General features: G+C 53.6%; 1 protein-coding gene and 1 pseudogene across 1 annotated transcript in view; both read right to left on the bottom strand.

Annotated features, from left to right (window-relative positions):
- LOC138859564 (uncharacterized) overlaps nt 1-8,621 on the bottom strand; it is a 10,400-nt pseudogene extending 1,779 nt beyond the window's left edge.
- Nucleotides 8,622-11,510: 2,889 nt separating this feature from the next.
- The window catches only part of LOC138859563 (uncharacterized), a 4,221-nt gene continuing 3,231 nt past the window's right edge, over nt 11,511-12,500 (bottom strand). Inside the window, exon 4 of the mRNA XM_070115162.1 lies at nt 11,511-11,520. Coding sequence (XP_069971263.1) covers nt 11,511-11,520 — 10 coding nt within the window. The remainder of the gene's footprint in view (nt 11,521-12,500) is intronic.

The following is a 12,500-nucleotide window of genomic DNA, read 5'->3' as shown; positions in this document are numbered from 1 at the left end:
ATCTACGAAACTATTCAACAACCTTGTATTTCGTATTGCTTTCAACACTTACTAAAACCTTTCAACAATGCGACTGAAGCAATCATTACTCTAAATAACTTATTCAACAATCTTTAAAACAATAACGAGCATGTATATGTGTTAGTATACTTGCATCGAATATAAGCAAAATGAATTCACGTATTAACATCTTTCTAGAATTTATTGGTATGTACATTCTACATAAGATTTACAAAAAAAAAAAAAAAAAAAAAAAAAAAGTCTTGCAATAGCTGATTAGTTATATAAATTTGTTTGCGGAATACGAAGCAATACAGTGAAGGCCTCATCTGCACATCATGGGTTGTTTATACGTGGCTGCAGTGGAGGCGAAGCACGTGGTGGAGGCGAAGCACGTGGTGGAGGCGAAGCAAGTGGTGGAGGCGAAGCACGTGGTGGAGGCGAAGCACGTGGTGGAGGCGAAGCAAGTGGTGGAGGCGAAGCACGTGGTGGAGGCGAAGCAAGTGGTGGAGGCGAAGCACGTGGTGGAGGCGAAGCACGTGGTGGAGGCGAAGCACGTGGTGGAGGCGAAGCACGTGGTGGAGGCGAAGCACGTGGTGGAGGCGAAGCACGTGGTGGAGGCGAAGCACGTGGTGGAGGCGAAGCAAGTGGTGGAGGCGAAGCACGTGGTGGAGGCGAAGCACGTGGTGGAGGCGAAGCACGTGGTGGAGGCGAAGCACGTGGTGGAGGCGAAGCACGTGGTGGAGGCGAAGCACGTGGTGGAGGCGAAGCACGTGGTGGAGGCGAAGCACGTGGTGGAGGCGAAGCACGTGGTGGAGGCGAAGCACGCGGTGGAGGCGAAGCACGTGGTGGAGGCGAAGCACGCGGTGGAGGCGAAGCACGTGGTGGAGGCGAAGCACGTGGTGGAGGCGAAGCAAGTGGTGGAGGCGAAGCACGCGGTGGAGGCGAAGCACGCGGTGGAGGCGAAGCACGTGGTGGAGGCGAAGCACGTGGTGGAGGCGAAGCACGTGGTGGAGGCGAAGCACGTGGTGGAGGCGAAGCACGTGGTGGAGGCGAAGCACGTGGTGGAGGCGAAGCACGTGGTGGAGGCGAAGCACGTGGTGGAGGCGAAGCACGTGGTGGAGGCGAAGCACGTGGTGGAGGCGAAGCACGCGGTGGAGGCGAAGCACGCGGTGGAGGCGAAGCACGTGGTGGAGGCGAAGCACGTGGTGGAGGCGAAGCACGCGGTGGAGGCGAAGCACGTGGTGGAGGCGAAGCACGTGGTGGAGGCGAAGCACGCGGTGGAGGCGAAGCACGCGGTGGAGGCGAAGCACGCGGTGGAGGCGAAGCACGTGGTGGAGGCGAAGCACGCGGTGGAGGCGAAGCAAGCGGTGGAGGCGAAGCAAGTGGTGGAGGCGAAGCACGTGGTGGAGGCGAAGCACGTGGTGGAGGCGAAGCACGTGGTGGAGGCGAAGCACGTGGTGGAGGCGAAGCACGCGGTGGAGGCGAAGCACGTGGTGGAGGCGAAGCACGTGGTGGAGGCGAAGCAAGTGGTGGAGGCGAAGCACGTGGTGGAGGCGAAGCACGTGGTGGAGGCGAAGCACGCGGTGGAGGCGAAGCACGTGGTGGAGGCGAAGCACGTGGTGGAGGCGAAGCACGTGGTGGAGGCGAAGCACGCGGTGGAGACGAAGCACGTGGTGGAGGCGAAGCACGTGGTGGAGGCGAAGCAAGTGGTGGAGGCGAAGCAAGTGGTGGAGGCGAAGCACGCGGTGGAGGCGAAGCACGTGGTGGAGGCGAAGCACGTGGTGGAGGCGAAGCACGTGGTGGAGGCGAAGCACGCGGTGGAGGCGAAGCACGTGGTGGAGGCGAAGCACGTGGTGGAGGCGAAGCAAGTGGTGGAGGCGAAGCACGTGGTGGAGGCGAAGCACGTGGTGGAGGCGAAGCACGTGGTGGAGGCGAAGCACGTGGTGGAGGCGAAGCACGTGGTGGAGGCGAAGCACGCGGTGGAGGCGAAGCACGTGGTGGAGGCGAAGCACGTGGTGGAGGCGAAGCACGTGGTGGAGGCGAAGCAAGTGGTGGAGGCGAAGCACGTGGTGGAGGCGAAGCACGTGGTGGAGGCGAAGCACGTGGTGGAGGCGAAGCACGTGGTGGAGGCGAAGCACGCGGTGGAGGCGAAGCACGTGGTGGAGGCGAAGCACGTGGTGGAGGCGAAGCAAGTGGTGGAGGCGAAGCACGTGGTGGAGGCGAAGCACGTGGTGGAGGCGAAGCACGTGGTGGAGGCGAAGAACGCGGTGGAGGCGAAGCACGTGGTGGAGGCGAAGCACGTGGTGGAGGCGAAGCACGTGGTGGAGGCGAAGCACGTGGTGGAGGCGAAGCACGCGGTGGAGGCGAAGCACGTGGTGGAGGCGAAGCACGTGGTGGAGGCGAAGCAAGTGGTGGAGGCGAAGCAAGTGGTGGAGGCGAAGCACGTGGTGGAGGCGAAGCACGTGGTGGAGGCGAAGCACGTGGTGGAGGCGAAGCACGTGGTGGAGGCGAAGCACGCGGTGGAGGCGAAGCACGTGGTGGAGGCGAAGCACGTGGTGGAGGCGAAGCAAGTGGTGGAGGCGAAGCACGTGGTGGAGGCGAAGCACGTGGTGGAGGCGAAGCACGTGGTGGAGGCGAAGCACGTGGTGGAGGCGAAGCACGTGGTGGAGGCGAAGCACGTGGTGGAGGCGAAGCACGCGGTGGAGGCGAAGCACGTGGTGGAGGCGAAGCACGTGGTGGAGGCGAAGCAAGTGGTGGAGGCGAAGCACGTGGTGGAGGCGAAGCAAGTGGTGGAGGCGAAGCACGTGGTGGAGGCGAAGCACGTGGTGGAGGCGAAGCACGTGGTGGAGGCGAAGCACGTGGTGGAGGCGAAGCACGTGGTGGAGGCGAAGCACGTGGTGGAGGCGAAGCACGTGGTGGAGGCGAAGCAAGTGGTGGAGGCGAAGCACGTGGTGGAGGCGAAGCACGTGGTGGAGGCGAAGCACGTGGTGGAGGCGAAGCACGCGGTGGAGGCGAAGCACGTGGTGGAGGCGAAGCACGTGGTGGAGGCGAAGCACGTGGTGGAGGCGAAGCAAGTGGTGGAGGCGAAGCACGTGGTGGAGGCGAAGCACGTGGTGGAGGCGAAGCACGTGGTGGAGGCGAAGCACGTGGTGGAGGCGAAGCACGTGGTGGAGGCGAAGCACGTGGTGGAGGCGAAGCAAGTGGTGGAGGCGAAGCACGTGGTGGAGGCGAAGCACGTGGTGGAGGCGAAGCACGTGGTGGAGGCGAAGCACGCGGTGGAGGCGAAGCACGTGGTGGAGGCGAAGCACGCGGTGGAGGCGAAGCACGTGGTGGAGGCGAAGCACGTGGTGGAGGCGAAGCACGTGGTGGAGGCGAAGCAAGTGGTGGAGGCGAAGCACGTGGTGGAGGCGAAGCACGTGGTGGAGGCGAAGCACGTGGTGGAGGCGAAGCACGCGGTGGAGGCGAAGCACGTGGTGGAGGCGAAGCACGTGGTGGAGGCGAAGCACGCGGTGGAGGCGAAGCACGTGGTGGAGGCGAAGCACGTGGTGGAGGCGAAGCAAGTGGTGGAGGCGAAGCACGTGGTGGAGGCGAAGCACGTGGTGGAGGCGAAGCACGCGGTGGAGGCGAAGCACGTGGTGGAGGCGAAGCACGTGGTGGAGGCGAAGCAAGTGGTGGAGGCGAAGCAAGTGGTGGAGGCGAAGCACGCGATGGAGGCGAAGCACGTGGTGGAGGCGAAGCACGTGGTGGAGGCGAAGCAAGTGGTGGAGGCGAAGCACGTGGTGGAGGCGAAGCACGTGGTGGAGGCGAAGCACGTGGTGGAGGCGAAGCACGTGGTGGAGGCGAAGCACGTGGTGGAGGCGAAGCACGTGGTGGAGGCGAAGCAAGTGGTGGAGGCGAAGCACGTGGTGGAGGCGAAGCACGTGGTGGAGGCGAAGCACGTGGTGGAGGCGAAGCACGTGGTGGAGGCGAAGCAAGTGGTGGAGGCGAAGCACGTGGTGGAGGCGAAGCACGTGGTGGAGGCGAAGCACGCGGTGGAGGCGAAGCAAGTGGTGGAGGCGAAGCAAGTGGTGGAGGCGAAGCACGCGGTGGAGGCGAAGCACGTGGTGGAGGCGAAGCACGTGGTGGAGGCGAAGCACGTGGTGGAGGCGAAGCACGTGGTGGAGGCGAAGCACGTGGTGGAGGCGAAGCACGTGGTGGAGGCGAAGCACGTGGTGGAGGCGAAGCACGCGGTGGAGGCGAAGAACGCGGTGGAGGCGAAGCACGTGGTGGAGGCGAAGCACGTGGTGGAGGCGAAGCACGTGGTGGAGGCGAAGCACGTGGTGGAGGCGAAGCACGTGGTGGAGGCGAAGCACGTGGTGGAGGCGAAGAACGCGGTGGAGGCGAAGCACGTGGTGGAGGCGAAGCACGTGGTGGAGGCGAAGCACGTGGTGGAGGCGAAGCACGTGGTGGAGGCGAAGCACGTGGTGGAGGCGAAACAAGTGGTGGAGGCGAAGCACGTGGTGGAGGCGAAGCAAGTGGTGGAGGCGAAGCACGTGGTGGAGGCGAAGCACGTGGTGGAGGCGAAGCACGTGGTGGAGGCGAAGCACGTGGTGGAGGCGAAGCACGTGGTGGAGGCGAAGCAAGTGGTGGAGGCGAAGCACGTGGTGGAGGCGAAGCACGTGGTGGAGGCGAAGCACGTGGTGGAGGCGAAGCACGCGGTGGAGGCGAAGCACGTGGTGGAGGCGAAGCACGTGGTGGAGGCGAAGCACGTGGTGGAGGCGAAGCAAGTGGTGGAGGCGAAGCACGTGGTGGAGGCGAAGCACGCGGTGGAGGCGAAGCACGTGGTGGAGGCGAAGCACGCGGTGGAGGCGAAGCACGTGGTGGAGGCGAAGCACGTGGTGGAGGCGAAGCACGTGATGGAGGCGAAGCACGCGGTGGAGGCGAAGCACGTGGTGGAGGCGAAGCACGTGGTGGAGGCGAAGCACGCGGTGGAGGCGAAGCACGTGGTGGAGGCGAAGCACGCGGTGGAGGCGAAGCACGTGGTGGAGGCGAAGCACGTGGTGGAGGCGAAGCACGCGGTGGAGGCGAAGCACGTGGTGGAGGCGAAGCACGTGGTGGAGGCGAAGCACGTGGTGGAGGCGAAGCACGCGGTGGAGGCGAAGCACGTGGTGGAGGCGAAGCACGTGGTGGAGGCGAAGCACGCGGTGGAGGCGAAGAACGCGGTGGAGGCGAAGCACGTGGTGGAGGCGAAGCACGTGGTGGAGGCGAAGCACGTGGTGGAGGCGAAGCACGTGGTGGAGGCGAAGCACGTGGTGGAGGCGAAGCACGTGGTGGAGGCGAAGCACGCGGTGGAGGCGAAGAACGCGGTGGAGGCGAAGCACGTGGTGGAGGCGAAGCACGTGGTGGAGGCGAAACAAGTGGTGGAGGCGAAGCACGTGGTGGAGGCGAAGCAAGTGGTGGAGGCGAAGCACGTGGTGGAGGCGAAGCACGTGGTGGAGGCGAAGCACGTGGTGGAGGCGAAGCACGTGGTGGAGGCGAAGCACGTGGTGGAGGCGAAGCACGTGGTGGAGGCGAAGCACGTGGTGGAGGCGAAGCACGTGGTGGAGGCGAAGCACGTGGTGGAGGCGAAGCACGTGGTGGAGGCGAAGCACGTGGTGGAGGCGAAGCACGTGGTGGAGGCGAAGCACGCGGTGGAGGCGAAGCACGTGGTGGAGGCGAAGCACGCGGTGGAGGCGAAGCACGTGGTGGAGGCGAAGCACGCGGTGGAGGCGAAGCACGTGGTGGAGGCGAAGCAAGTGGTGGAGGCGAAGCACGTGGTGGAGGCGAAGCACGTGGTGGAGGCGAAGCACGTGGTGGAGGCGAAGCACGTGGTGGAGGCGAAGCACGTGGTGGAGGCGAAGCACGTGGTGGAGGCGAAGCACGTGGTGGAGGCGAAGCACGCGGTGGAGGCGAAGCACGTGGTGGAGGCGAAGCACGCGGTGGAGGCGAAGCACGTGGTGGAGGCGAAGCACGCGGTGGAGGCGAAGCACGTGGTGGAGGCGAAGCAAGTGGTGGAGGCGAAGCACGTGGTGGAGGCGAAGCACGTGGTGGAGGCGAAGCACGCGGTGGAGGCGAAGCACGTGGTGGAGGCGAAGCACGCGGTGGAGGCGAAGAACGCGGTGGAGGCGAAGCACGTGGTGGAGGCGAAGCACGTGGTGGAGGCGAAGCACGTGGTGGAGGCGAAGCACGTGGTGGAGGCGAAGCACGCGGTGGAGGCGAAGCACGCGGTGGAGGCGAAGAACGCGGTGGAGGCGAAGCACGTGGTGGAGGCGAAGCACGTGGTGGAGGCGAAGCACGTGGTGGAGGCGAAGCACGTGGTGGAGGCGAAGCACGTGGTGGAGGCGAAGCACGTGGTGGAGGCGAAGCACGTGGTGGAGGCGAAGCACGTGGTGGAGGCGAAGCACGTGGTGGAGGCGAAGCACGTGGTGGAGGCGAAGCACGTGGTGGAGGCGAAGCACGTGGTGGAGGCGAAGCACGTGGTGGAGGCGAAGCACGTGGTGGAGGCGAAGCACGTGGTGGAGGCGAAGCACGTGGTGGAGGCGAAGCACGTGGTGGAGGCGAAGCACGTGGTGGAGGCGAAGCACGTGGTGGAGGCGAAGCACGCGGTGGAGGCGAAGCAAGTGGTGGAGGCGAAGCAAGTGGTGGAGGCGAAGCACGCGGTGGAGGCGAAGCACGTGGTGGAGGCGAAGCACGTGGTGGAGGCGAAGCACGTGGTGGAGGCGAAGCACGTGGTGGAGGCGAAGCAAGTGGTGGAGGCGAAGCACGTGGTGGAGGCGAAGCACGTGGTGGAGGCGAAGCACGCGGTGGAGGCGAAGCACGCGGTGGAGGCGAAGCACGTGGTGGAGGCGAAGCACGTGGTGGAGGCGAAGCACGTGGTGGAGGCGAAGCACGTGGTGGAGGCGAAGCACGTGGTGGAGGCGAAGCACGTGGTGGAGGCGAAGCACGTGGTGGAGGCGAAGCACGTGGTGGAGGCGAAGCACGTGGTGGAGGGTGCCATGTTAACACCCAGTTGACTTTCTTCCTTCTCTGCTTCACGAAGGTTAAACCTGTCAAGTAAAAAGAACTCAGGAATGTTAAGAACGTTTTCGGTGGCAGATGTGTCCGAGTGTAGCAGACGGCAAGGCAGTGTACTGTCGACGTACTGTCTATCAATGTGATATGTGTCTCGACGCTCAACACACTGAACCAAATATGCGTCGGCATGGTTGTAGTTCTGCAACACAATATGTTGAATGACACTAGGAATAGCGAATTCCACGCCCTCGTGCAAAACGAGGGCGTGGCACAGTGAGGGCCACCCCTTGCTGCCTGGCGCGGGCTGCGTGGCACCGAGGAGCTTCGCGGTGGAGGTGCTGCTTCAGGTGGGCTTTAAACACCGAGAAACAGTTTCCTGTGGGTTCAAGCAAGGAGACCATGGAGGGGGGAATTAAAAAGCTAATTCTGGATAGACCTGTGATACCGTTGTGAACTGGAGCGTTGTCTAGAACAAGTGTGCGTCTTGCGTCTCCAATTATTGCAGAAAGGGATGCAATGAAATCACCGAATACCTCCTTCGTCACTGAACCAAAGTGGATTTCGTGGTAGAGGTTTTCTCACTGGTCAGATATCGCAGCAATCACTGTCGTGTTTCTACGACGCTGTGCACCAACGGCGCGATGCACGGGCGCCCCCCGTCTTGCCCTGCCGTAGGTCCTCTTGGTCCAGAGACTGAACCCTGAAATATAAAGGCTGGTGTGTGTTATGGCCTTGTTGTAAGTAATTAATCATTGATATGCCGAGGTTTCACTGTGCATTGAGATAAATATTAATACATAGTGCATAAGTACGCTTTCCAAGTAATCCGGGAATCTGACAAGGGCAAAAACACAACAAAGAGCCTGCTAAAATTTCAGCCCCTACATATAGGACAGTGAGAGATAAAACAAACTAAGCAGAAGGGATAATTTAGTTCGAAAAATGTCTTGATACTTCTCTCCATACGGTGATGGAAATATAGAAACAGGGAGTTCATTACGTACTACAGTTAATAAAATGGTTACAGAATTACATACCTGTTTCATCAATGTATACCAGTTGTTGCAGACCAGTGCGTGCCGGCCTCCTTGACTGCTGGAAAGTTTCTTTCTGCTGGGGCGTCGCGGGGCATCGTTTGAGAAATCGGCTTGCCCTCCAAATGACGAGAAAGCGTTACGAAGCTAAAATGTGGTTTTGGAAGAAATATTTCCATGACCTCCTCCTTTATCTCTCTCAAAGTCATCATATTGTTCGCTCCAAGCATCATCACAATGAGATCCAAAGGTTCATTGTCGATGACTTTGTGTCGGCCTCCTGCGTGAGCCGCTTCATCCCTGTTTTCAGGCTGGTATAAAGGAGTCTGCTGTGGTACCATTAACTCCTGGAGCTGCTGCAACGAGGAAATCTTGTTCTGCTCCGCAAGCCTCGATAATGCACTCGCAGTCTGTAGCACTCGTTATTCGGTGCCTCCGCGGCATGCTGGTGGAGGTATTTTCAAGGAATGATGTACTCGTAAATAAAATATCAACTCAGCGATCAACTGTGTAAGGGAGGAGCTGCACACTCGTAAGTGAAGTATTTTGTGTGTGTGCATAATCTCGATTCGGTGATCTGGTTCGCATTAAAAAAAAAAAAAAAAAAAAAAAAAAAAAAAATCGCTAATTACGTTGCAATCTATGAAAAGCACAAACAAATTGTTTCTTGCATAGTTACAATGTTTTAAAGATTGTTATTTAGTTAAAATAAAATGAAGTATTAGTGAATTGGCAGTGGAGAATGAATCGACTGTTAAAAGCAAGTTAAGATTGCCACGTGTTGAACGATTTTTTAAAGGTTTTGGATGATTGTTGGACGGAAAACAAAGATTGTTATTAATCGAGTGTAGATTGTTGATTTGATTCGAAAGTGTTGGAACCAAAATTGAAATTATTCAATTGCAATTGTAAAAAGGTATATATATATATATATATATATATATATATATATATATATATATATATATATATATATATATATATATATATATATACATATACATATAAATATATATATATATATATATATATATATATATATATATATATATATATATATATATATATATATGTGTGTGTGTGTGTGTGTGTGTGTGTGTGTGTGTGTGTGTGTGTGTGTGTGTGTGTGTGTGTATTAGATATAAAGATGAGCGTGTGTGCATTTTGGTCTATACGTGAATGTTCCATGTGAACGTGTCAGGCCTACAGGCCTCCCTCCTCTGCCTTCCCTCCCCCCCCCCATTTTTATTCCTTCCCTTGCCTCTTGCACACCCTCTCCTTGCTTCTGTGCCTCTTCCTGACCCTCTCCTAGCTTCTGTGCCTCTCCCTCAGCCTCTCGTAACTTCTGTGCCTCTCCCTCACCCTCTCCTTGCTTCTGTGCCTCTTCCTCACCCTCTCCTAGCTTCTGTGCCTCTCCCTCACCCTCTCCTAGCTTCTGTGCCTCTTCCTCACCCTCTCCTAGCTTCTGTACCTCTCCCTCACCCTCTCCTAGCTTCTGTACCTCTCCCTCACCCTCTCCTAGCTTCTGTGCCTCTCCCTCACCCTCTCCTAACTTCTGTGCCTCTTCCTTACCCTCTCCTAGCTTCTGTGCTTCTTCCTTACCCTCTCCTAGCTTCTGTGCCCCTTCCTCACCCTCTCCTAGCTTCTGTGGCTCTTCCTCACCCTCTCCTAGCTTCTGTGCCTCTTCCTCACTCTCTCCTAGCTTCTGTGGCTCTTCCTCACCCTCTCCTAGCTTCTGTGCCTCTTCCTCACCCTCTCTTAGCTTCTGTGCCTCTTCCACACCCTCTCCTTACTTCTGTGCCTCTTCCTCACCCTCTCCTAGCTTCTGTGCCTCTCCCTCACCCTCTCCTAGTTTCTGTGCCTCTTCCTCACCCTCTCCTAGCTTCTGTGCCTCTTCCACACCCTCTCCTTGCTTCTGTGCCTCTCCCTCACCCTCTCCTAGCTTCTGTGCCTCTTCCTCACCCTCTCCTAGCTTCTGTACCTCTTCCACACCCTCTCCTAGCTTCTGTGCCTCTTCCACACCCTCTCCTTGCTTCTGTGCCTCTCCCTCACCCTCTCCTAGTTTCTGTGCCTCTTCCTCACCCTCTCCTAGCTTCTGTGCCTCTTCACACCCTCTCCTTGCTTCTGTGCCTCTCCCTCACCCTCTCCTAGCTTCTGTGCCTCTCCCTCACCCTCTCCTAGTTTCTGTGCCTCTTCCTCACCCTCTCCTAGCTTCTGTGCCTCTTCCACACCCTCTCCTTGCTTCTGTGCCTCTCCCTCACCCTCTCCTAGCTTCTGTGCCTCTTCCTTACCCTCTCCTAGCTTCTGTGCCTCTTCCACACCCTCTCCTAGCTTCTGTGCCTCTCCCTCACCCTCTCCTAGTTTCTGTGCCTGTTCCTCACCCTCTCCTAGCTTCCAGGTCCTCTCCCTCACCCTCTCCTTGCTTCTGTGCCTCTTCCTTACCCTCTCCTCCCTAGCCTAGGCTAGGCTAGCCTGACATCCATTCTTTTCCTTGTTACTTCAGCTGTTCTTTACTCTTATTTTCTTATTCTATACTGTCTTCTCACCCCCCCCCCAGTAACTTTCCCCCTCCTGTATCTTTGTCTTGTTTTGTCACAGAAGGCCTAGACCCTAAGCCTCCCTGCCTATCGAGTGATTTTTTTTCTTTACTTCCTTCCTTCCTCTTCTATTCCTTTTCCTTTGCTCTAAACCTCATTCCTGTTTCTTTTCCCTTAGCCTAACCCTTCCTTATCCTATATCCTACCCTATCCCTGGCCTACGGAAAATTATGAAGATATTGGAGGACAAGGAACACATGATCAGCTGGCACTCCTCATCCCTTATGCCTTGCCCTTTTAGCTTCTCCTCTGTATACCGGCCAGTGATTGTATGGAATTTTTATTTTTAAAGTAATCATTTCAATCCTGAATTCTTAATATATGTTTCTTTTTAATATTGTCGGGCATTTTAGCCGTCCTTTTTTATTTGTTCTTTTAATTCAGTTTGCTTATAGTATGATCTTAGTTTTTTACCTTTTATATTTTTTTAATTTGTCTTCCTTGTTCATTTTCCGAAACTGTGATTCACAAGCTAGATAAAGCATTTGTCTGCCCGTTTGTTTGTTTGTTTACGTTTACGATTTTTTTCTGACATAATTCTCTTATTTTTAAATGTTGGGCCTTTATTTTTATTTATTTTTTTTTAATTCTATGATATCCTATCGATTTTTTTTCTGGCATAATTCTCCTCTTATTTTTAGATGTTGGACATTTAGCTTTTATTTTATGTTCTATGATATTCTATCGATTTTTTTTCTTTTTAATTTTATGTAACTGACAGGAATTTTGTGTGTGATATGTTTGCTATATATATATTTTTTATTATTTTAAAAATTCTTTGTGATTTTTATAATCAAGATTTGCTTTTTACTGTCTTTTTTTTTTATTGTATTTCATATCCTCCTCATTGTGAACTGTATTGTAAATATTTGTTTTTATTGAAACTTTTGTGCTACCTTGTCCCTCCCGCCTATATAAGGGGGAGGGTTCGTCTAAATAAAAGGAGTGTTAAGTCTGAACTTGTGTGTCACGTGTCCCCCATGGATCTTACAGGGAGGTGGCGTCGAACCGGAGATAGCACGCGTGTCTGTCCCGGAATCTCAAACGCATTCGGGCAAATTTTTTTTTTTTTTCTTTTTTTTTCTTTTTTTTTTTTGCTCAATTATAGTTTTCTTGGGTGTGCGTGAACGAAACGTAATAAAAAACGTAAACGTAATAAATAAATAAGTAATAAATAAATAAATACAAGTAAACGTAATAAATAAATAAGTAATAAATAAATAAATAAAAGTAAACGTAATAAATAAAAACGTAAACGTAAAGTGTAATATTCCAATATAGCTGATCTGTAAGCAGCCTCGGGTGTAATGGCTTTGTTTATATATATATATATATATATATATATATATATATATATATATATATATATATATATATATATATATAAATATATATATATATATATATATATATATATATATATATATATATATATATATATATATATATATATTATTCTTATTACTTTTAATGTCAATATTTACATTATTGTTAACTTAGTTTGTGGGTGAGTGGACATCATGATTCAGGGACAAAGGAGATTACATTATATATATATATATATATATATATATATATATATATATATATATATATATATATATATATATATATATATATATATATATATATACATATATATATACATATATATATATATATATATATATATATATATATATATATATATATATATATATATATATATATATATATGCATATATATATATATATATATATATATATATATATATATATATATATATATATATATATATGTATATATATGTATATATGTATATATATATATATATATATATATATATATATATAT

Source organism: Penaeus vannamei, chromosome 37 (assembly GCF_042767895.1).
Source record: "Penaeus vannamei isolate JL-2024 chromosome 37, ASM4276789v1, whole genome shotgun sequence".
Classification (NCBI taxonomy): Eukaryota; Metazoa; Arthropoda; class Malacostraca; order Decapoda; family Penaeidae; genus Penaeus; species Penaeus vannamei.
The sequence above is the reverse complement of the archived record's forward strand: the minus strand, read 5'-3'. Positions and strand labels throughout refer to the sequence as shown.